Source organism: Pinus tabuliformis, chromosome 1_2, assembly GCF_031772625.1.
Source record: "Pinus tabuliformis cultivar Carrire ecotype Pingquan chromosome 1_2, CPIR1, whole genome shotgun sequence".
NCBI classification, from domain to species: Eukaryota; Viridiplantae; Streptophyta; class Pinopsida; order Pinales; family Pinaceae; genus Pinus; species Pinus tabuliformis.
Genome location: NC_142298.1, coordinates 582,882,035 through 582,907,057, shown reverse-complemented (window position 1 = coordinate 582,907,057; position 25,023 = coordinate 582,882,035). Strand labels below are relative to the sequence as shown.

Genomic DNA, 25,023 nt, shown 5'->3' with positions numbered 1-25,023 from the left:
GTGTTTACGATCGAACTAACATATGTCTGTCAGGATGCATTTGGATTTGCTGGAGTGTACAATCTGTCTTCAACCATACAGCGCAGAGGAAGAACATTGCCCAAGGATACTATCATGTGGCCATTCACCATGCCACAGTTGCGTAAACGAGCTACCTCGCCATTGGAGCGATTCCGCTTCTCGCAACTGTCTGATCAGATGCCCCGAATGCAATCAGTGGGTGAAATTGCCTCTGCAGGGCGCCTCCGGTCTCCCCAAGAACATCCAAATTTTGCGCCTCATTCCATCTTCTGAACAAACAGGTGGACCTCATCACTCTCCCGAGACAGAGGTTCAGAAACTCAAGCACAAGTCAATATTCAATGAATACACCCCTCCCAATTTTAATAATTTAGCCCTAAGCGCCCCTTGTACAGACTGGGCTTATTGGGTCATTCCACAAGGTTCAATTCAATTAGAAACTGAGGAAGATTCGCTTCTTACTGCGAGGATTCTGCTTAATTCTCGGTTTTTTCATACAAAACAACGGGTGAGTTTGATGCCTCTCGACATTACTGATGTGACCACCAGCCCACCATATCCATATCTCCATGAGTCTAAGTCAGACCCATATGCTGAAAGCATTTTAAAAGTTGTTCAGAATTTGAGTCTAAAGGAAAAGGAAGAACTACAATTGTTGATGAAAGTTTCTATGTTGAATCAGAGTTTTGTAGGGTGTTTGCATTAGGTTTACAAGAAATCTGAAAATAATGTTTTCAAGTTATGGAATACATCAAGAGCTCAAACTACCATAAGAAAATTATCAATTAAAATTCAAAACTCTAGTATTTGTGAATTAGGGCCAAAGTCAAGACAGTGACAATTCAGTGAAGCGATGAAATCTTTTTCTAAGACAGTCGTGGAAATATGCGAAGTCCCAGGGCTTGGTCTGCGGGAATCTAGGGCCAGAATGCTTTGATTTTGATGAGTTTGGGCATCCACTCATTGGCTTGAACAGGGCTCTACTGACTACAAAGAAGCTGAAACATTTCTTTAGGAATATTCTTACTGGGTCTGAAGGCAGTAAGACAGAAAATATTCAGGATTCTGTGATGATGCTTTGGCAGTTCTTGAGTCCTGAATTGCTCTCCCTCTTATACAAGAATGGGATAGGATTTATTTCAGCAGATAGTAAGAAAAAATAATGTACTTTAGATTCTATCCTATAAACCACCACACCCATTAGTTTCAAATCACATATGTGGTCCCTTGGATGCCGCCTACTTACGTTCTTAATTGGAGAATCTCCTTTCAGCAATCTTTCATTCTCTGGTTTTTGGATAGAATTCTTATAGAAAGGATTAAAATTGCTGTCTGGTTTGAAGAGAAGCTTTTGCCTGAAACATTGCTTTCTACGGTGGAAGTTTCTTTGGACAGTCAATATGAGCATTTCAAGCATCTTCTTTCTAAATGCTTTGAATATGATCCCAGAAACCGACCAGATGCAATTGATCTCTGGAGATGCTTAAACGAAGGTGTTGTATCTGCAGAAGAGACGTGCAAGGATATGGCTTGTTTCAATCCACCTGATGAAGTTTCTTGTTGCTTGGTTCTTGGGGAATCCTTGTCATCCTCCACTGCAGAGATTAAATCCTGTGCAGAACAAGAGGCTGTCGATGGCAAGTCAGGGCAAAACAATGAATTTGTAAATAAATTGAGAGATTTAGACTCGAGCGAAAGCACAGTGGTCGATGCTCAAGGAATAGTTGGGAATGAATTACAAATGCATGAACTGAAAGTTGCGACTTTAGAAGGGCATCTTGATTGCGTGACTGCATTGGCGATTTGTGGTAAGCATCTCCATTACATTGTGCTTCAGGAATTTTAATGTTAAAGGAAAATCAATATCTAATTTTTCATTTGGATTAAATGACATGTAACGAAGCTTGAATTAGTTTGACATGATTAGGTTTTTTTTCATTTTTGACAGATTTGAAAATTCTTTATTTGTTTTCCAAAAGAAAAAATACTTTGCTTTTTGTCTTTCTCAGGAATTTTGACACAAAGAATCAACAATTCGTCTTTTAGGTTTAAATCCTGAGATTACATCAGTGGTTGCCCTTATTTTTTTCATAGATAGTTTACACACTCTTAGACGCCTCAATCTTTCTTGCAATGAAATTGATTGTTAACATAATTCTTTTGGGATGTCAGCATCCAGTAGTTCTTTATTCTTCATCTCCTCTTTGTGAAGGAATCGTGAACCTCCATAGGGGCCTGCGGAGTTGGTTTATTAATTGTTGGCAAGAGGTCTCCAACATATCAAGAAGCTCTGTTCCAATTTCTGAGACTTTATGTTGTGCCATAGCTGAATCTGGGCCTTTGCTTTCTTTTCCTTCTGCTGAGCCCCTTTCAGGCATTGGGCCTTTAGGGGACTCTTCGGATGTTGAGCTTTTCAAACTACTAGTATCTCTGAGTGCTTCTTTTTGTTTTAAACTATTGAGGGTTTAGTTTTTACTTCTTGACAATCCAGAAGAGCATCCATTTGCTTATTCTGTTGATCTTTTGTTGAAGAAGAGGTTACCATCTCTTTTGGTTTTTGCTTCTGCCAGTACGATTTTGCTAAATGTAATGCTTGAGAGCAGACACTACAAATGAAAGGGGCATTTGTGTCTGCTTAATGCAAATTCAGGGATTTCACCTCAAACTTGAGGTTCCTTGGATCTATTTCCTGTGAACTTTCAGCTTTAGCGCTGAATCTGAAATATAAATTACAGTAGTATGTATTTTACTTCTTTTCAACCAAATACACAAGGCAGCCCAAAGAAATAAACTCTGAACAATTGTACTTTAAGGGGACAATGTTTCTAGCCCATAGGGCATGAAATCCCAACATATAACAGATATGAAAATTACTTAATGACAACAGATTTTTTACAGTCATAAATCTGCTCACTTAGTTTCTATATGTGTGTCAAATCACTCAACAAAATCAGCTAGTTGTTCATGATAAATCTGCATACCAAACAACTCTAGAAATTACTCATCCACCATGAGATTATACACTGAAAATCAGATCTGCAAGTACAGAAAGTTGGGACAGCAAAATACGCTTCATATATACATAAAAAAGAAGTTACAAGTAAAATATCAATGACTTATCACAAGTTGGTACAAGATGGTCCTTCAAGTTTATCACATGTTGGTACAGATGGTCCTTCAAGCTTCTCACAAATTGGGACTCTCCAATTTTCTCCAAACCCTAGCCAGGGCATTCACCATCAATAGCAAACCCTAACCAACAATACAAAGGCCTATCAAGGCATCCCACCAGGCTATTTAGCCACACTAAAGGTTCTACAACAAATTAACATCAACACCAACATGTCCACCATTGATCTTTCACCAAGCTTGCCTCACAGAAGCTCCCCAAGCAATGCATTACACCTCATTGAAGGTCTCCACATTAGTGCTCTGGTCTTTATTAGGGTTACAAACCCTAGCTTACTTGCATCACAGCTTAGAAGACAACTCTACCACTAGTCTCCAAGTCTTTATGTCCATCCTAGGGTTTGAGTCTTCAAATCCTATGTCTTCGACTATGCATCAATACAAGCACCAAGACCTCCATGGAACATCAAGAGTACAATAAATAGATAGGTCTTCTTCCAAGTAAGGTATCACACCAATTTCAAGACACCTTCAATCATCGAGCATGGCTACCCCTCTAGCACTTTATGATCTCACCATAGCTTCCATGCCTAACACAAGAACGAGGCTGCAATATCACCCAAAACAAGTGCATAATTCCGTGTAGTTTTACGAAACAATTATCTAGATTTGTACTGAAATTAGTGCTATTGTACGAATAGAACCATACAAATTTGTATATCCATATGGAGTTGGAGTCTGGACAACATGGTTGTTTGGTAGTTGTATAGTTCGTATAGCAATGTTGTTAAATATTGTTGTTTTCGGTTTTTTTCAGCAGGTGTACCTCTTAAGCAGCATATAGAAGCTCCAGTTCATACTCATAGTGATTTTGGTAAATGTGTGGTGCTGTTTTTTGGGCAGTGTGTAGAGGCTTACTTGTAAGTTTTTTGAAAGAATGAAAAGCTGATTTGAAGGAGTAATTTCTTGTGTATGTGTCGAATTAAATTTTATGCTTTTGCTATTTAATTTCTAGCTATTGTGTGATTGATGCTATGGTCTGAAATTTAATTTCAGCATTAATTAAATTCAGCAATCTACTTGTTTGATTGAGATCATAAGGATATTATTCACTTAGGGCTTGAATTTTCACAAGCTCTATTATCCCTCTTCGTGTCTCTTCTAGAGTTTATATCACAAACTATTGGTCTTTCTCTCTACAAGACTTCTCCAAGACAAATATTTAAGATAGAATAAAGAGTACGTCAATGGTGAGTAATAAGAAAAAATCTCTCCTTCCTTTATTCTATGGATTAGTTCCACACAACCACACAATAACTTTAGGTTTAAGTCAACAAGGCAACCCCACTTTACAATACAAGGATGACAAGTGTCACACTATGGTTTTATCAAACCCAAAGGCGGTGCACCCTCCAAGCATGATCCTCCTTGGGCTCTGTTACCCACCATTTTGTGGGTAATATCCCTAGGAGAATTTTTTCTCCAAGTTGGTCCTCAGCCGACAGCCAGCAGCGCCTTGCAGCCACCAGCTATCTTATTGTGCCATTTTCCTCGCCACCTGAGCCAACCATATGGTCCCTCACCCATCTGCCATGATCGTATGTTTGAAGGTGGGCCTCCCGAATTTAAAGGTATGCCTTGTCATTTGCAAATTGAGTATTGTAGTTTGCTTATCATGGACACTTTTGGGCATGGATTAATGGGAGGATTCGGCGAAGAATGGGCTAGGTCTGTGCTTTTGTATCCCTAGACCCCTTTTAGGAATTAACCTTGGATCCTAGTCCTATGGGATCTCTTTTACTGACCATTTGGTTCCAAGGATGGTATTTCACGGGAAACCCCGATTTTGTTTGCGTGGTCCCACTCCCTTATCTGCTTATAGTACCCTCTTTCCATTCATTATTACCCCATTCATCATTTCCCCCACTTGGGTCCACATAGGGTTAGCTTGCCCCTTCTCCTTGCCCACACCTTGGGTCATGGCCTAGAATGAAGCCTGGAGGTTGATGCAGCTGAAAAGAAAGATAAAAACATACATGGCCACATTCAACAGGAAAATGTGCCACAAAGTGCAAAAGATGGCTATGAAAAATACATTTAGCACGTGGGCAAAAGCCAATACATGAGCTCTACCCCATCATCATGGCCATCAGCCTGCTTTCTACAAGTTCTATGAGCCTTCTTCATCATATAGGAACCAATGATTGACCCAACCCCTGGTGGGCGATGAACCGCCCCACCTTAAAAGGGGGAATTCACTGCTATATCTTATACATCATGCTCTAACCCCTTGAGCCCTGAGCAGTTAATAAAAGAAAATCATAAAAAGGAAAAAGACATATAAAGAAGGGTGGAAAAATCAAGGCTGGGGCACCTCATGTGCCACGATTGCTCCTTCCTATACGTTATAAACCCAAGTGTGGACTTCCCTCTTATTAGCTATCCTTGTACGCCATCATGTGACCTAGGGCTGCCCCTTTTCATCCCCTACTTCATTCACCTTTCTGTCACATGGCACCACCTTTTGAAGGATGTACCTTGACTATATTATCCCCTTTAGAAGTAGAAACCACCTAATAGGATTATTGGTTAACCCCATTTGGAGTTTAGGAGACATTGGCACATCCCAAAGCCCATTATGGAAGGGCAGGCCATTATGAAGTCCCCACTTGTGGTCCATGATTAAGTAAACTCATTTACTCGATTTCTCTAATGACTTGTTGTATTAGAAGGCTAGGGGACGCATTGGATCTTATGCAAGATTGCAGATGGTTTCCATCTTGGGTTTGGTCTCCCTATACGGGGTCCTAATCCTCCAGAGGGCTACATTGGCACATGTAGGGTGAGCATTGAGAGCCATGGGCCTCCATAGCAGCAGATTGCACTCCATGGATCCCCACAACCATTCAGAGATTGCTTGTGGTTCACTTATTGGACAAGGAGGATGCACCTGATCCATCATGCCCAACTGGCCCCAGATCTACACCATACACTTGGCAGATGATCCAGGGCTTGCACGATGATGTGGCATCATCCACACCATCATCCTAGCCCTTGCCGGTGATCTACAGGCATTTTCGATTTATTTGGAGACCCATGAGGACACTTGTGTGCCCCCACATGTCATTTGGAGCACCACAGGTTATTACAAGGGGCCAACCCTCTGTCCATTTCTTTTGAGGGTCCTATTCTTCATTGTGGCACCCTTGGACCTCATTAGGACTCTTACAGGGCCCTACGACATGCATAGATTATTATTTGACCTCTTGAGAGGCTTACTTTTTCATTTATGAGCTAGTTTGGTGGGCTTGTCACCAAAAGTTGTATTATTAGAACATTATTTTATTTTTGGGGCTTATGTAGGCCAAGGAGGGTAATTCGAACTCTTAAGTTGTGTATAAATACAAGTGAGATGAGCTCATTTGCTCATCATCACTTTGATTTGGATCTCTTATCTCTCTTGAGATTTTCGCACTTTTTCTAGAGGATGAATTGGAGCTTTATGGATGAGTTTTGATGTGTGGATATTGGTCTATCTTCTCTTGGAGCTTCTCTATTGTCAATTGTGAATGGTTGGATATACTCTATTACATGTAATTACATGCTTTTTAATGTTATTCTTGTTTACTTTTGTCATATACGTTGGATTGGGATTTTCACTGTTCTAGGGCTAATTGCTACATGCATTTACTGCTTAAAATTGTGGAATTTGTCTCTATTATAGCATCTCTCAATGTATGGGCCATGTAATATGAGCAGAATCTCCTAGGGGTAATTCCTTCAAAGAATTTGACCTTGATAAGCTATTCCTTTTGCACATCGAAGTATAAAAGCTGCAAGGTTGCTTCTTCTTGACCTAGAAGGCAAGTGAAGTGATCTTGAGGTCTCCTTGACTGGAAACCAAGAAATCCTACTCATATTTATCATAGACTCCATTCTCCCAAAGATTAAGGCACTGATCTACCAAGGGTGGTCATTAAAAATCATATTCTTTCACCCCCTTCCAGGTCTAGCCGGGTTCAGGTACCTAGGGCATCAATTTCCCGACAAGCTAGCCATAAATTTTTTTCGATCTCCTAGGGTCTCCTGCGTTGGCCTTTCCTCTAGCTCTCCTCTAATTTTGAAGCCATTCCAATAGTGGAGTTGGGAGAAAAGCGAAGCCCTAGCTCCAGGATTAAAGCTTGCCCTGCCATCCCCAAGGCTAGTACCTCATACCAACATCTTCAAGTGAAATTCTTTCTTTGATCCTTTCCCCCACCTTGTCTAGGGTAAGAATATCATTGGTTGCTACATACTTTCTTCATACCTTAGATCGGGTCCGCTTGGCCTCGTGTGGTCCCGCTCCTTTAAAATATCATTCTTCAAGAACCATCCGGTATATCAATTCTAACAAGGATTTTAGGGATTGGGGAAACCCTTCACAAGTCTTATCCCATAAACCTAACCCTCAAATCCTCTCTTCCCTTCCCTAGAATACACAGTTCCTTGTTTAGAAAGCAAGCAAGCTCCATCCTTCAAACTCTTCTGGGAAAAGGTTTATTTGGGTCACTCATATCCATTGACTTATGCTTCATTGGCGACTCCATACATAATGGGTCTCCTCCCATTGGTGAAAGTCCGTAAATAGAAGAGAGCCTTAGCTGGGGTAACAGTGGGCTAAGTCTCCACTTGTTGCCCTTGGCCTAGCATTTGCCCTTTAGGGATCCCCCTTAGGTCCCCTACTAGTTTGAGCGGTAATAGGCTCAATGACCCTCCTCCAAGATGGTGTGCTATCTAAAAAGCTTTTAGCTCAATGCTCCATCTTCCATGGTGGTTCACTATCTAAGTATCAGCATGCAAGGTGCTCCTTTGCTAGTTGTGTACCACATGTCATCATGTGCGCAATGCTCCTCAACATGTGTGCCAAGGTAGTTACCATGCTTAAATGCTTTTCCTCAACATATGTGTTTAGGTCCACAATCAACCTCCACGAAGTATGCTTCTCAACCCAAGGGTCCTCAAGTTAAGTGTCTAACCTCCAAGGTGTATGTCATACGGTCCCTTGCTCATAGGGTTAGGTTCCCTCCTCCAAGTGCCTAGCACTCCTCCTAGGTAGGTACCTCTCCTAATCAAGCAATTGACTCTCCCATTGTGTGCCTCCAGTGGGTTAGTCATTGTGCCAATTACGATAACAACCTTCTAGGTAAGTGCATTATGCTAGCACTCTATCCATGGTCATGCATCCACTCAAACCAAGGCACCCATATGTTCATCAAGCTTCACTAAGGGATAAGGAGACCTAGTGCTCTCCTAGCTAGGTGAAAACACTTTTGAAGTAACCCCCAAAAGATTACAGTAATTTATACTCAATTGGTTGCTCAAGTACATTGAAACTGGTGGTAGTTTACTTATCTAAATCCACACATGATCTTGGGTAGAGAGGTTGGTTTTGTCTATTATTGTTTGCAAAAGCATAAAAAATGAGCCTAGAGAGTTTCCCAATTAAGAGAACTAATTCATTTCAAAACTCTAGGGGTAATCTAGGGAGCTTTACCCACACTGGAATTATGGAGGGTGATGCTTCCAAGGGGTCAAGACTCACAAGCCAAGGTCCACAAATGATATTTTTGTAAGATGGATTGGCTCTTCTATCATCCATTGACCTTGTTTGGAAGTTGTGCCTATATTTTTGGTTGTAGAAGGACACCAAGAAGTAGCCTCAAGGAAGGAGTGTAACTCTACCTCTCTCAAGCTTGCGCTTCGCCAAAATCTGCATCTTTTGAAGTTTGTCTTCTTTAAGTCTTCCTCATCATTAACTTTGCCTCTTAATGAGTTTGGCTTCTTTTAAAAACATAGGTTTCCGACTTGTTGCAAGCTTCCTTCCTAGACATAGAACGTTCTACAATAGCTGCCACTATACTTGGTCAGTACTTTGGTTTTCTTAGTGGCTTGCCTGTACGTCAATATGCAGCCACTATACTTGGTCAGTACTTTGGTTTTCTTAGTGGCTTGCCTGTACGTCAATATGCAGCTGTCAAATGCTGATTGTTGCTGCTACAAGTGTTTTTCAAGCTGATTTGTCCATTTCGAGGCTTTCCCACACTTGCCCAAACTTGTGCCTTGAAGATATAAGAGATTGTCCTCTTGGTTCCTTTGTCCTTTGTGACAAGTTAGCTCCCCGTCCACCCCATCTACTAACAAGTTTGAACCTTTTGGTTCATGAGGAGTTCTTTTTCCAAAAATACATCATATATTTACAGAAAAATATTCACATCAGCAAAACAAAAGAACAAAAGAACAAAAGGTATGTACAATGGAGCTCATATCTTCTTCCTTAGTGCTGCTAAAACTAAAATTAAATAAGATTATGCGGTTGTGTATAGAGACTTAGCATCCTTAATGAGAAAATTTTTTTTTGGTTAACAAAGATATACATATGTTGTCCCTCCATATATTGCAAAAAAAGAAAGACAAAGACTCATGTCATCATCAAATACAGACTTACAACATATCTGTTAGAGAGAAAATAGAGTAGAGATACAAAGACAATGTTGGATACCAAAAAGGAAGCGTAGACCAAATAGCTAGAATGATCAAGAAGGGTTGCATGCCAATGCACCTTTTGCTAAAGAGTGACACAATACTGAGTCTGAACATCATTCTAGTGATTTCTAGCAAATTGGCAATCCCTAAACATGTGTTTCACCTTTTCAAAACTTTTGCAGATAGTTTAGAGGCTGTTAGAGGGACCAGTGTTTGTCAACTAGGCCTTGGAGGTAAGCCCTTAGTAAACAATAACCCATGCAACTTGTAAGATAACTACACAGACCACACACTATGCAAATAATGAATCCACCTATCCTTTAAATCTAAAGCCAACGAGTGAACATTGAGAGTAGGGGATAGCTCATGGTGCTGATGCAAAAGGGAGTAGAGCTTCCATGTGTCATACCACTAAGGGGTTGACCAAAGCTCCATCCCCAATTCCTCCAAAATGGACTTGACATGGAAACATTCATTTTGGACACATCCTCCCATGGGATGAGCCCAACAGTCACAATGATGATTGGATGATTGGAAGGAAGAAAGCCAAGCAATCAAGTCAAAGTGCACCAATCCTTCCACCCATCTATATACATGGGTAACCTTAGGAGAAATTTTTTCTCCTACATTGCAGCGTGATAGCCAGGAGCCCTACCATGATCCACATTTAACCAATGTCATATGCTTATCATCCATTTTCTGGTCAATGCATTCATTGATCTAGCCTACTCATTACGGTTAAACCACCTCCACCCTTACCAAATTGTGATCTCACCAAAACCGCCACCGAGATCACAAAACCAAACTGAGCTTGGAATGCCTCTGGAATCCATCACTATCACTAGGCCCAAAACTGAGACTCCACCCTTAGGCTTTACCATGTATCTCGCCAAAACCGCTCAAGGGATTCCTAGGCCTTTGGGAATTTTCCGAGACCACCTCCGCCCCACATTCTGAAACCATTTGAAAATTCCAAAGCTCAAAACCATGAAACAATCCCATCACACCATGGCTATCTGGAAAAAGGCAAGGCAAGGCTAAAAACTGTTTACTGGAGCTTTATAACACAAATCATTACGGTTAAACCACCAAGGGAATCCAAAGGTTAAACCACCTCCACCCTTACCAAACTGTGATCTCACTAAAACTGCCAATGAGATCACAAAACCAAACTGAACTTGGAATGCCTCTGGAATCCATCACTATCACTAGGCCCAAAACCGAGACTCCACCCTTAGGCTTTACCATGTATCACGCCAAAACCGGTCAAGGGATTCCTAGGCCTTTGGGAATTTCCCTGAGACCACCTCCGCCCCACATTCTGAAACCATTTGAAAATTCCAAAGCTCAAAACTGTGAAATAATCCCATCACACCATGGCTATCTGGAAAAAGGCAAGGCAAGGCTAAAAACCACTGTCATAACCCAACAAGACCATGCCACCCACAACCAGAGAACCAAATACCAACATGCAACACCATGCATGTCAAAACCAGCTAGGAAACAACACATGCAATATGTTACCTCTAAGTATTCCTGCTGAAGTTGTTTGATCTTGCTCTTCCATGCTTTCTCTTTGCTTTCCTTTATTTTCCTTGTCCTTCCTTTTCTTGTTTTTCCCTTCCTTGCTCCAAAGCTAGAATTCTCCAAGGAAACTCTAAGTGTCCAAGAGTGAGAGAGAGAGAGAATAATGAGAGAGATCCAAAACTGAACTGACAAAAGGTTACACTGACCAAAACCTGAGCAAAATCTTGAGCCAAATCTTGCCAACTGATCCTCAAAAGCCTTTTTATCAATGATGCCTCCATTTTCTTCAACTTTCCATTATTTTCCTTCAATTTCCTTATCACATGCAACCTGTGACCTTTCACCTTCCTTTTCTCCTAATTTCTTTTATTTTCATAAATAAAATGCCAATTAATGCCTCTTGCCTTTCCAAAGCCTTTTCCATTACCTTTTCCAATTTCCTTAACGATAATAAACCGAATGAACACCCACTATGATGTTTTTCCCACCATTCAGCTTGGAATACATTTCCCATGACCATGGTCTTATATATTTTTACATGGATTTGTAACTAGGGCTATTACAAAACCCTCCCCCTTGGGGGAACACCATCGTTGGTGTTCAATGATACTTATAGCTAGCAAGACCGCTGCAACCGAACATACTACCCATGGCGGACCACTGCTGGAACATGACAAACATACCGTTTACTGGATCTTGATTCTTTATAACATAGCTCATTACGGTATTTATAATAATAATCACATAAACACACATACACATTTTCTTCACCTAACAAATAATCATACTGTCTATGGAGCCTTATAAATCTAGCTCGATACAATGTTTACAATAATACACACATATACAAATATGCACATTTTCTAAGCCAACAAATAAAAGGATACAATGCTTGCATCTGCAACACATGAATCCAGAGGCTCACACCTCCACCCTCAAAGTAACACCAGGTTTCACCTCCTTCCTAGGAAGTCCAGAATCCACTACAAGGTCAAATCTGCATCCAATGTCTAGCTCTAAAATCTTGTGCCACTTGTCCTCTTAGTGAACAATCACTGACTCATTGTTCTAGGGCACACTCCCAATGTGCATTTGATTCATTCTCAACAATAGAAGTAGCAGGATTAAACACAAAGATAAAGACACAATTTGCACAAGAGGTACAACAATTTCCTAGGGAACCCACTGGGAAAACCCTCTACTTGCTGTAGATTTGATTGAGAAAATTTTCTGAGCAATCAAATTTCTTTACAAACTGTTTCAATAGAAAAACACAAGTGTTCTCTCTAGCATCTGCTAGTACTTAGCTGAAACTCCTTGTAAGAACCTCTGATCAGACTCCTCTTTCCTTGTGCAATCTGGCTCCTATTTCTTTGCGTTGGAGATCCCTATTTCCTAGCGCAAACCTAAGCCCCTATTATTTAGGAGTTTCTCCCTAAATCTTAGTGCACAACATAAGGAAATTGTCTTCTCACAAAACTACGTATTGGCTGCTCCTTACACACTCTGCTAGCAAGATGCTCTCAGACACACAACCTCTACATACAAGAGTGAATTTTAAAGGTGCCTTCATCCTCCTTTTATGCTTTTTGTCTCAGCTATAACTGGAAAGTCTAAATTTAGGAATCATACTTGTGACTGATTTGTTAATTGAGTCAAACTGACTCTTCTAACTCTTCCTGTCCTCAATTAGAAACTCAAGCTCACTAGCTCGCCCTTTCTAAGAATAAACTTGCACTTGGAGACAAACAAAACTGAGCCTCCAACTCCGGCGCATGAGTTAACTGCTCCATGACTCGTCCTATTTCCTAGGAACTCGTGCATGCTAAAAGAAAGACTGTTTGTGGTCTTACTTGACTAAGGCCCAAGTCAAGAAGGACCTTCTTCACTACACTTTTCAACATTCATAGGTACACTATTCCTTATCACAAAGATTTGAGCCTTATTCCTAGTTTGAGTACCTTGATTAAGCCTATCAAAGTGTCACCTTGATCTTGTTAACCTAGAATACCATTTAGGTGACCTATACTAGGAAGCCTCCCTTGTGGTGAAGTTCCACTAAAGAGAAAGAGGTAGAGTGCTGAGGTGATTGTGGCATCCACCTCATTGTTGTGTCTTAGTCTTGCTTTCGTCTCGTAAGACATCTCACAATACCTGTTAGATGTTGAGGTAACAATTCTGGCGCCATTGCTGGGGAGGAGTTGTGTTAACCTCCTCATAATCTAAAGTGTAAGCTTCATTTTCTTGATTGATCTTATCCCACAGATAAAGATAAATCTGCTCATTTGGCGACTCCATTGGATGAATGAAGCCCTAGTTCTTCAACGAGCTTCAAAGTTTCAATGCTTGTAGGGTGAATCAAACATATCTTAAGGAATTTTGACTTCACCTTGGCGATTCCCTATTTGGTTGTTATGCAAGACTCAAGGCAATGGCTCCTTGGGATTTGCCTAAGATTACCTTGCTTTGGATGTCAAGGATATTCCTAGATATCCAAATTGTTGTGATACAAATTCTATGATAAATGTACCAAAATTTGATGTTAAGCCTTCTTCAACAATTGATCCCATAGCAAAATTCATGAAATATGCTTCAATGGTCAAAATGGTTCATGAGGATGCTCTCATGAGGTTATTCATTAACTCTCTTGGGATTGATCAACATGAATGGGTTAAATATTCTTGTGGACCTAGGAGCATTCCCTTTATTAAGTTATTGATTGAAAAGTTTCTTAAGATTTGGAGGCCCAATGTTTCAAAGTGGTGAAGACGCCCTTCAAGATCTAGCCATAACCATCCAAAGGGAATGCCTTCTTCATGCCTCTGAAGATGTAGAAGCTGAGGAAGAAGATCATTGTCATCCAAAAGAGAAAACCACCCCTGATTATCACATAGAAGAAAGTCCTAATCATTATGTTGATAAAGAAAATCAGGGTTGGGATGAAGAAGAATGCCATGAGCAAGAGGAAGAATCCGTTTTGGATTGTCAAGATGAATATATTGAAAGTGATCTTGAGGATGATCCGAGAGAGGAGCATGGTGTTAATAAAGAGAATCCTTCTAAAAATGATGCTTTGACAAGTGAATTTGATGCGAGCTCCACCCTTTTGATGGATATTGAGTTTGATGATACAATTTTTGAAGACCTTGAAAGGGGTGATCCCATTAGTTCCCTAGAAATTAACATTGATGAGTTTCTGCATGTGGAAAGGGGAAGTGTGATATGGGTTGCTATCATTTTGATAAGGATCCAAATTATGACATTGATGATGATGCCAAAGATGAATTTATTTTGCCTTGCACTCCATATGATGATCAACGAGATATGATCATTGATTTGTTTGAGCCATCCTCTATTCTTCCTTACGTCATTCCTCAATCACATCCAAATTCGAATCAAAATGAGCCAACTTTGGTTGACCCTTTTGAATTTGATTATTCCGATACGTAGATGGGTTGTTGAGATCTTGTTCTTCGGCCATCTCTATCCTCATGCCACTCTCAACATGTCCTTGATGACATCAATGAGGGTTGTGTGCCTGAGATAGCTATTGGGCAAGAATTTCTGAAATTGATTATTGATTACTCCATATTCAAGTTGCAAGAAAGGATTCACAAATATAGGCAAAATTTGGCTTCTTCCTTTTTATCCTCTGTCTCTTATGGTAGTGAGATTGATCCGTGGTCCTTTTGATTTCCCACCTCCCATCCTTATGACTTGGACGTAGGATTTGAGTATTGTGATGATTGTAATGTTCCATTGTTCTCTCTCATGATTAATCATAGGGTAAGAGGTATGATATTGATCTAATGACGTGTTAGCGACATTGGTTATATGACTATACTTAGTTGATGTATTGTATGCTTGCATAGGTTAGAGTAACTAGTTGCATTTACCATGTTGTTGTGTTGCATCTTAGATTAGATTGCATTTAGTTAGCTTTTTCTTCTTTGTACATATTTTATTATATGAAAACAAGGGTGACGATCAACACCCTGTGCACATGCTTCCAAACAAGTTGATTTGAGTGTGTAGGTACCAAGTCTGTGAGCCCAGGGATTGTTGGGGTTCTCATGAACTCCCTGTTTGATCACATGGATCATGTGCTCTACAGTGAGCACATGTCCCCGAGTTGGAGCTATATGTTACCCACCAAAATGGGTAACTCCATCCTAGATACATCTAAATTAATTTGAGTGTTACCTTCTAGCATATATTTGCGGACATTACATAGGATGGAATCAGCTTATATGTTTTTTCATTCGGCATCAATGGTTCATGAGTGCCTTAGTCATTTGGGTACCTTGTTACAGAGCTTTGTTCTAGCCCTAAATTTCCAAAGTTGTGAAGTATAAGTTTTGCAGAGTGTTTATAGAGCATAATGCTAGGGCAATAATGCAACCAGTGCTATTTTAATAGGCTTTCAGTTTAGACTTTTAGGGTTCTATTTTTAGCAGTTTTCTGCATGCATCAAATTGACATGTGGGTTTTGAAGGATGCATGGGGGATGGAGGGAAATTAGATGAGAACTTTTAGATTCTTGATTTCTTTATTTTTAGAAACTTGAACTTTTTCAGCAATAGATGACAATTTTGGTCACTTGGTATGGAGTTCTGCAAATGGGCACTTTTAGAAACTTCAACTTGCTTGAAATAGGAAAATAGATTTGGATACCCATTTGAGAGATGGGCATGGAAATTTGTTTTGGAAAAGTTTTGACATGTTTTAGGCTTTGGTGAAAGCGAATCAACGTGATCAAATCTAGTCAAACCTGAGAACTTTTAGATTCTTGATTTCTTTATTTTTAGAAACTTGAACTTTTTCAGCAATAGATGACAATTTTGGTCACTTGGTATGGAGTTCTGCAATTGGGCACTTTTAGAAACTTCAACTTGCTTGAAATAGGAAAATAGATTTGGATACCCATTTGAGAGATGGGCATGGAGATTCATTTTGGCAAAGTTTTGACATGTTTTAGGCTTTGGTGAAAGTGAATCAAAGTGATCAAATGTAAGTTTTTGTTTTTAGATATTATCATATTTTCAGATACCAGGTATTGAGTAAATTAAGGAGGTGAAATTTGGTGGCAATTGAAGATTGCCAAATTTTGGGCTATTTTTAGTAGTTTTCCCTTTTGGGATTTGACATTATTTTTGAAGACCCAGTATGGCATATAGCACTTGGGTCAAATTTCATTCCATCCCAAGAAGTTTGGTTTGTGGCCAAAGTTGTAGGATTTGGAGCATCCTAGGAGGTTCTATATAGGCTCCACTAGTTGATGAGGTGCCTTATACTTTCTATTTTGTTTGGAGAGAGTCATGGGAACTACACACACATGATTTTATAGTGTAGAGGTTAGGCACATGGTTGGAGGAGGTTCTCGTAGAGGATTAAAGTGCATGCACTCACAAAGCATGTTTTCATGCACTTTTTGTTTCATATATGCTACTCCCCCCCAAAAGGAAAAACACGTGCTTTTTTTAAAAGGATTAAAGCTCTTTATTACCAGGAAAATTGAATGCTTTTAGAGGGAGGGTTACTTTTAGTCCTTTCCTATTTTACATGCTCCATCTTTAGCAAAGAAAAAAAGTGCATGGGATAGAAAAGGTTTGACTTCAACAAAAGTGGACTAAGGTGGCACTTTATTCTTCTAGAGCCCACACCTTCTTTTTGAGGAGTCTTTCTTTGACTTTTAGTGGTTTTATTTCATTTAGAAGGCTCTGTTATCATTGCAAACCTCTTGCCTACTCTATAAATAGTAAATACAAAAGGGATAGTGAGGTGATGGGTTGGATCTTACTGTAGGTGATTGTTTGCTCTTGAGTTCACGTCTTCACATCTCCATTTTCTGATTAGAGTGAATGTGGCTTAGTTTTTTAGTGAGAGGTAGAGGTTAATCCCACTTAGTTCATGTGAATGCATCCCTGAACTAGGTGTGAGATGGTGCTCTAGAAGAGCCTTGATGCCCCCTCAAGGTCTTGTAGTTGGAGCCAATATTCTCCAAAATTTGTACTTGCAACTTTGGAAATAAAGGGTGACATCTAATTGGTTGCTATATCTCACTGGTAAGCTATGTCTTTTACTTCCCTTTAATCCATTGGTCGGTTAATACTGGAAATCAGTCCCTCTTAATTGTTTTGCTAGCTCAATTACCCTTAAAATTCAAGGCATTGCAATCATAATTTATGAATTACATCCTTAAAACATGCAGTTTACTGTTTTTCATTTTTTTCCATGCAGATCTGCATTTTTTATGCCAGATTTTTGTGCCTAAACAAAAGTTTTACATGTTCCCCAAGGCAAAAATCTATCCCTAAGGTGTAAATGTGACATTTTGTTTGTAGCTTTTAGTGTTTTACAGGTCTGATATTTCAATCTCCAGCAAGCATTAAATACAGTTTGGCATCTTCTTGGGTCACTAAACCTCGCTGTTTGCTTTTAGATTACATAGGGATCCTCCACTGTGGTTAGCAAGCACTAACCTGAAAGTGTAGAGAGCTTGCGCGAGGTGACAATGTGCATTCTCTCATTAGCTTGGAGCCCTTCCAATATCTAGTGTTAACACGCCCCCATGGTTTTTGTGCCTTTGGCAGTCATATTGATGATAACTAACCACTAGATATCCAAGATGAGGTTACTATAATATGTGAGTCACTAGAATATAACAAATGGTTCAGTGATGGTCAAGTGTTCTCAATGCTCATTGAGTTGTTATTAATGATCCTTCGAGAGGCATCATGTCAAATATAAATAATGCAACAACATCTCTAGTTATTGTAGGCAACATTTTAAGCTAATGTGACACTGTGCATTCCCTTGGTTTGAGTCCTCAAATGTTGCAACATTATGATGCTTTCTAGGCTTTCGAGCAAACACCCTTTTTCTCCATTGCATGCTTCCTTCAGTAATTTTTGTAATGCTTTTTCATCTCTACATGCATAGAGAGTGTACTTGTGTGAATCTCTACAAATTCAGTTCCTTATCATGTCACCAAGAATGATTAGAAGGCTGAGATGCTCCCTAACAAAATGCAACACATCCCTTATTATCTATTTCTTTTTGATCTCTCATAAAATTTATGTATGTTATTTTTATATCTATTTTATGTTCTTACATGCAATACTTTCATGCATGCTATTAATTTTTATAAGGAAGCACACTTTCTCTTATATGCAATGATGATATAGATTTGTGCAAACAGGAAGTCATACCCACAATTATTTTCCTACTTATAGGAAATATCTCTAATTGAAGTATTGTACATTCGCCTTTGCAGGGGAGCGTCTGTTGAGTGCCTCTTATGACAAGACCATTTGTATTTGGTCATTGCATGTATGGTATCTCTATGCATTGTATTATGAAAGTGTTTTAGCTCTTCATGAATATTACATTTTTTTTTAATTCCATATGGAGTCTTACTTTAAATTAGTCAATGAAAGCTTCAATTTTTTTTTATAGACAAGGGACAGTTAGTCACATTACTATTACCTAAGATTTGTTAATGGTATTTAGAACAAGATGATATACAATCAATGTGAAGAAAATGAATGTACTCAAGACAAACTGATTTTCAAAGTTATAAGAATTAAATTTCTCATGTTATTGATTTCTCTTGCACCTGAGCCCCAATGTCGAAAGAGTGGGTGTGAGGCTAAAGATAGCTAAAAAGGGTTGTCACTGTCACCTCAACAACCTCTTTTTTCACTTTAGACCAATTACCGATTGAATTAGTAGGGTTGCAAAGGTCTATGCAACCTGCTACGATTGGCACACACAGGGTATGAGCCCACTATCACCTCGGCTTGACACTCCACTCTTTAGGCCCAGCTTCCTTCCAACAAGCCATGGGAGGATTCCCACTCAATACCTTAACCAATCCAAGGAATACTAGTTCCTTAAATAGGGTCAAAAGGTGAGGTGGAGTTAATTAGGGGTTGCCTTTTGGATATTTTGAATGTAAGTTTCAGCAGAAAATTAAAACCAACAAAATACTACATTCAATTTTGTTAGATATATTTTTCATTAAACACAACATATCTTCTATTATGATCCACACGTGCAAAGGAGAGAGGAGATTTGAAGTTTGACCAGTGAGTTTGACCAACATATGACATTCATTGACCAACGTTGATTGAAGTTCTCTGAGATTTGCTTGATTGTAGAAAAGAGCAGTTGACTGAACTTTTTCTGGGCAGAGTTGACCGATTTTCTGGACAATTGACTAAGCTACTTCTGCGCAGTTTGACTGAGTTGACTAGCTGTTGTAGAATGCTGAATTTTGGCCTATTTGACTAGATTTGACTAGAAGTTGATTAGTTATTTGACTAGTGCTGAAACCTTGGTCTGGGTTGACCAAGTTTGACTTAAGAATTAGATAGTACCTGTTGTTGCACAAAGTGTCTAGGCACCACGACAACACTCAGAGTAAGGGTTGTCACTTTAATCCTTACTCCGTTTAGACTCTCTCCTAGACAAGTCAAGAGGGGGTAGTCCCTAAGGTGAATGAATGAGAATAGCCTGTTGTTGGGTATTGAAATGGAAAAAACTTTGAAAGTCAAATTGCTAAGTATCAAGGGTGATTCAGATTTAGTTATCATGCAAATAAAAAATAATTTTACATGTAAAAATCAAAGATTAAGACATTATAGAAATGTTTGTTTGTTTGTTTTGTTTTGTTTTGTTTTGTTTTTTGTTTTTTGTTTTTTGTTTTTTTGTTTTTTTTGTTTTTTTTTTTTTTTTTTCTGAATACGATTAATTCTATTATCATACAAAACAGAGATACATATGGAGTACAGTGGGCAAGGCTATGGAGATTTGCCTGTCAGCCTTCTTCTTGCCCTGATTACAGTTCCAAAATTGAGCAAAATCAAAAATTGGAATTTGATACACTGCCGCTGAAGACACATAGACTCTGAACAGACACCAGGGCCATGGACTGACCCAGACAAAGACAGACATGAACAATTATAGCCGACACATAGACAAAGATGCCGATACCAGTTGGCGGAAGCATAAACAGAAAACCCAAGAAATGCAGCTGAGGTTACCGGGAGCGAGCTCATTCTTCATCGGTGGTGTGAGGCACCTCTTCTATTCGGCACCCGAAACGGAGAGAATCTTCGGAGTCTGAGAGAGGGATGACCGCGCCAGAGGTTCCTCCCTGAGCTGGCTTGCTTGGACCAGCAAGCGCTGAAGGACCGGCGGCAGGGACTGGGCACTCGAGGTCAATTTTGAACTCTCGTCTAGGGGCCTGACGACTGGGAACCGCTTCAACCGGAAGGCACGCGATGGGGGATTCCTCTCTGCTGTAGCGCTGCCAATCCGGTGCTGGCTCTGCCTCTCGCACAGGATGGCTTGCAGCAATATTAGTCTCTGCCTCCTCGCTTTGAGAGACTCCCGGCTCAATCATAATGGAAATTACCAGAGTAGAATTGGCTTGAGGGCATGGGAGCCTATACCTGAGCGTTGGATGCTCCGACTGACCCTCCTCTGAACGAATGCTTCTACCAGCACGCTCGCCACCTTCCTCATTGCTTCCTTGGAACCTCTGAGGCACTGACGTGACTTCAATGGAGGAGGAGGGCGAATTGTGGCCTTGCCGCTGCGTGAAGGCCCTGCCTCTGGTTCCCCCTCGTCTGCTACACATACGCGGCCTCTCCCTCTGCATATCTGGCTTTTCCAGATGCACCCTCACGCAAACACCCGGAGCTTCCTTAGCGCTTAGGACAAACCCAATCTCAGCGGAATTGCAGGGCGTGCTCGTCCCTTGCCCTGCAACCGGCAGAATGCACGCCTCCTCTTGCTTCTCTGAACTCAGCAGGGCATCGCCGCTATGCCATCCCACATTCCTCTGCAGAACAAACACCTCCCCCTTAAAATGCTCCATGGCACCGATTGCCAAGCAACTCACGCGAGCGGAGAAGACCGGCATTAATGCCTTTGGCCGTCGGATTGCATGCGGGTTGATAACCCGCCTCACCTGGTACCTCCTGTCGTCATGGGCCTGCCACCTGCCCACGTGACTGCCCATACCATCAACACGTTTTACCTGCACCCGCATCCGGGAAAGACATTATAGAAATGTTGTGTGGGATACCATGGAGTATTTTGATGCCATCAATCTTGAAGCTATCCCAAGAGAGAAAAATATTTTAGCTGATGAGTTCGCTGTTGCTGCTTCTACCATGCAGTTGTCTGATAAATTAATTGAAGATAAAACTAAGACGGATATAATTTTTAAACCTTCTATCCCAAATAAATCTGAACATGTGTAGGCTTTTGATAATGAAACACATGTTATTCACTTTCTAAATAATTTGGATAAGTTTCAGAGTTTATAGGTAAATTCTGCGGAAGATGGATCCAAACGGCTTAATTTTCAGAGAGGGAAGAGTTATACCATAGGCACTGTTGGACACCTAATCCTCTATGGGTTAGTGTGGAAGCGGAATAGACTAAAGAAGTCCAAGAGACCTTGGGATGTGGAACCCAATGGTCACACCGTGTACTATAAATGTATATCATTTGTTAATAAAAATTGTACTCTCATGTTTTATCTTTCATACTCTTTCTGCCATGTGTGTGTTTAACATGGTATCAGAGCGGACGATTATTGGCCCTGCTCCATTTTGAGTCATTATTTTCCTGTGAATACTCATATATCATTTAGGTTGCCTTGAGCGCTTGTCAGCCATGCACTTTGTATATTCTCCTATGCAAAAACGCTTCTGCCATTATTCTCTTTCCAATGTTGCTGCTGTGAGTGTGGAGACCAAGCAGTGAACGTGGAATAGTTTGAAAGTTGTGGAGGATTGAATGCTGGTGCGCTCAGGAGCGATTGTCGAAGGCTCAAAATAAGGTAATATCGCTCCTCCTACGAGCATGGATTACACATTGTCGGCGTGACTGTGGTTTGGCAAATCTCATGTTTTGGCATCAAACTGTCATTGTTTTGGCATCAGAACATCATTGCTCTGGCATCGTGGCATCAAACCACCATACCACCCATCGTGGCTCCACCAAACAGTTTCTCCCATTCTACAGTTTACATAACACCCCAATACGCTGCTCTCTGAAATCTGCAACATAACGCCCCGATATGCTGCTCTTTGTGTAGCTATCATAAAAATTCCTCGCAAATAATTATCTTTCATTCTACTCTGTGTAGCCATCATCAATGCACAGTAACTCCCTTTGTTTCCCCTTCATCCTGACACCTTTGCCATACTCCTATTTTCCTGTCATTATTCTCTGCTTTCTGCATCGAATAGTTTGGTGTGTGTGTACGTTGCTCTAGTGCTATAATGAAGTGAACGTTGGAATGCGCGTTGATGTCTGTTGATTGTTGATGCATTGGAATGACCCAACTGTGATATGATATGGCCCATGTCCAAGATAACAGAAATCAAACCAACGATAACATCGTTGCCGCTTTTATCCAATGTGCATTTGACGACTCATATCTCCGTATGTGGAAATATCTATAGTCATAAGCTAAAAGGAGCACATTTTTCTCAACATTCAGACTGTCCTGTGTAAGAAACTGACCCAAAGAAATACAGTTTTTTGCACACCTCCACAAAAATCGGCTGCAGAGAGCATTTGATGTCGATGTCGATAAAATGTTGTACCCTATGAGTTATATGTTCATATGCAGGCATCTCTATTATATCCTCATATATGTCATGTTTGCGATATACATAAAGGCCACCTGCGACCCGTCTTGAACTGCATATATGCATTGGAATATCATATGAAATAGGAGGATTAGTATCACATACTTCCTGCCATTGCCATAAACCTCCGCCAATGTCTAACACAATAATTCTAGTGATATGATTTCGGCCTTCTAGCCCTTGACCAAGATACAGCCTTCCGTCAACTACTCCTAAAACCGTTATGTGAAAGGGACTTGTACATATGTACGGCCCGCGTCCAGTAACTGGGGCGACGTTTCTCCATTCCCCATCGAAAAGTTTCACGACATGGTCGCCGTAGGGCACTATTCGACTAAATCTCCTGTACCGTGGTCTAGCATTGTTTTCAAAGTATTCTATTGCAAGACGGCATTTGAGCGGCTGCCTCAAATGGGTTACTCTAGCAATGCGTTTTCCATGTTCAAAACCCTCAGAAGCGGTCTGGTGTGCCATGGCAAGAGCGGAATTATTTCATCTTCCACAACGTGGTCAATAATACTAGGGATCGGTGAGTCGGCCATGGCCATGGCGATTGAATGGATGTCTGCTTTGATTGAGGGGTTGCCAGATGCAGTTTCACTTCATTTCATCCTCAATAAACCAACTGGAGTTTACAAACGTTGGATTGATGGTTTGCGCAGAGATTGTTGCATTTGGACTCTCTCTATCACTCTCGGTCTCTGTATTCGTGCATGAATCGTGCGTTGATTGAAAACTTGGGAGGTTGAACGTCTCTATGCGTTAATCTCAGTGCGCTAGTTTATTTCTGGTGCATTATTGAACTGTTTTATCTCTGCACTGAATGATATTTATAAAAAGGAGACTCGTTATTCGCCTTAGGAGGAGTCAAGTGTCCATTCGGCATTCGGCCATTTTCCTATGGATTGATTGTGCAGTCTGTATATGACAATGGATTGGTATTTGATCCTAAAGTTCTTGATCTCACAGAGGATGATTTAATAGAGAAATTCGTTGCTGGTATTTCTACTGTGACAGCTCTTTCTCTGGCGATCAGTTATCCCACAATTGCAGCTGTTCCACATGCTATCATCAACGGTTACAAGAATGTATTAGCAGTCGCTATTGAACTTGACTATTCTTTTCCACTGGCTGAGAAAGTGAAGGAGTATTTGAAGGATCCAAGCAAGTTTGCAGTTGCTGTTGCCCCAGTTGTGGCATTGTATTTAAAACTCATTATGGTTTTTGTGTTCAGTGTTGAAGTTCCCGTAGAGTATTAAAGTATATAGAAGTTATCCCCTTATTCCAAACGTTGTATGATTTCACCATTCAGCCAAAACTTGGTGCAAATTGAAATTGGAGCAACTTCTAATATCTTTGAAAATAAGTTAAATAAGTGTATTTTTAATTGAAGCTGACACTCCACATTTACAGAGTTTGATTTGTTGACAAAATGGGAAGACTTTATGGAGTATTAGAGTTACTGAATACACTAATACATTCTAGTGTCGAAAACATAGTCGAAATCAACAAAGACTCTCTCTTTGAAATGCAAACCTGTCTACAATATGCACAAGAACAGATTGATTTTTTGCAGCTTGAATCTCAACTGCAGCAGGAAGAATTACAGCAGTGGAGTCATCATTCTGAACCTGTTTCTGTTCAAAACAATGAAACAGACTCCCATAAGCAACAAGTCAATAATGTTACAATTCATTCAGATCCAATGCCCAATAAAGCAGCAGTTGTACATGCAGATGCAGAAGTTCAATCTACACTTTCTAAGCCCATCATCAGACATTGGGAAGAGCTTGTCCACAACAAGCACATAACTGGTCTTGGATATGACAAGGACGCGTCCTTTCATATTCCAGACTACTCAAAGCCCATTCAGTTTTAGAGTGCTAGATTCCTTCATGACAGTTCACCTCCAACTGTTCCAGATTCTACCCCCCTTCCACAGCAACAGATTGTGAAATGCCAACACTGTGATCGAGTTGGCCATTTGAAAGATTACTGTTTTGATCTCCATCCATGTAAGCACTGTCATAAAACCACCTATTCTTCACACAGATGCTTCAGAAACAAGCCTACTGCAAGAACAAAGATTCATCTTGGATGGATCACTTCTTGGCAATGGGCATCAACAACCAAGAAGATATTCCAGTCA

At 40.3% G+C, this 25,023-nt stretch overlaps 1 protein-coding gene across 1 annotated transcript; it reads left to right on the top strand.

Moving 5' to 3' along the window:
* The first annotated feature begins 1,206 nt into the window (after positions 1-1,206).
* Positions 1,207-20,041, top strand: LOC149206965 (uncharacterized). The gene is made up of 3 exons (XM_089397876.1): positions 1,207-1,829; positions 18,476-18,531; positions 19,976-20,041. Exons 1-3 carry the CDS (start codon positions 1,253-1,255, stop codon positions 20,039-20,041), a joined length of 699 nt encoding a protein of 232 aa, XP_089254002.1. The 5' UTR covers positions 1,207-1,252.
* Positions 20,042-25,023: the final 4,982 nt, after the last annotated feature.

What these genes read in the sequence shown, in the direction of transcription:
- LOC149206965 (XM_089397876.1), top strand. Translation starts at nt 1,253, where the DNA reads ATGCCGCCTACTTACGTTCTTAATTGGAGAATCTCCTTTCAGCAATCT. An exon ending in GACTGCATTGGCGATTTGTG is followed by an intron (nt 1,830 to 18,475) that starts GTAAGCATCTCC and finishes TCGCCTTTGCAG; the next exon opens with GGGAGCGTCTGTTGAGTGCC. An exon ending in TTTGTATTTGGTCATTGCAT is followed by an intron (nt 18,532 to 19,975) that starts GTATGGTATCTC and finishes CATACAAAACAG; the next exon opens with AGATACATATGGAGTACAGT.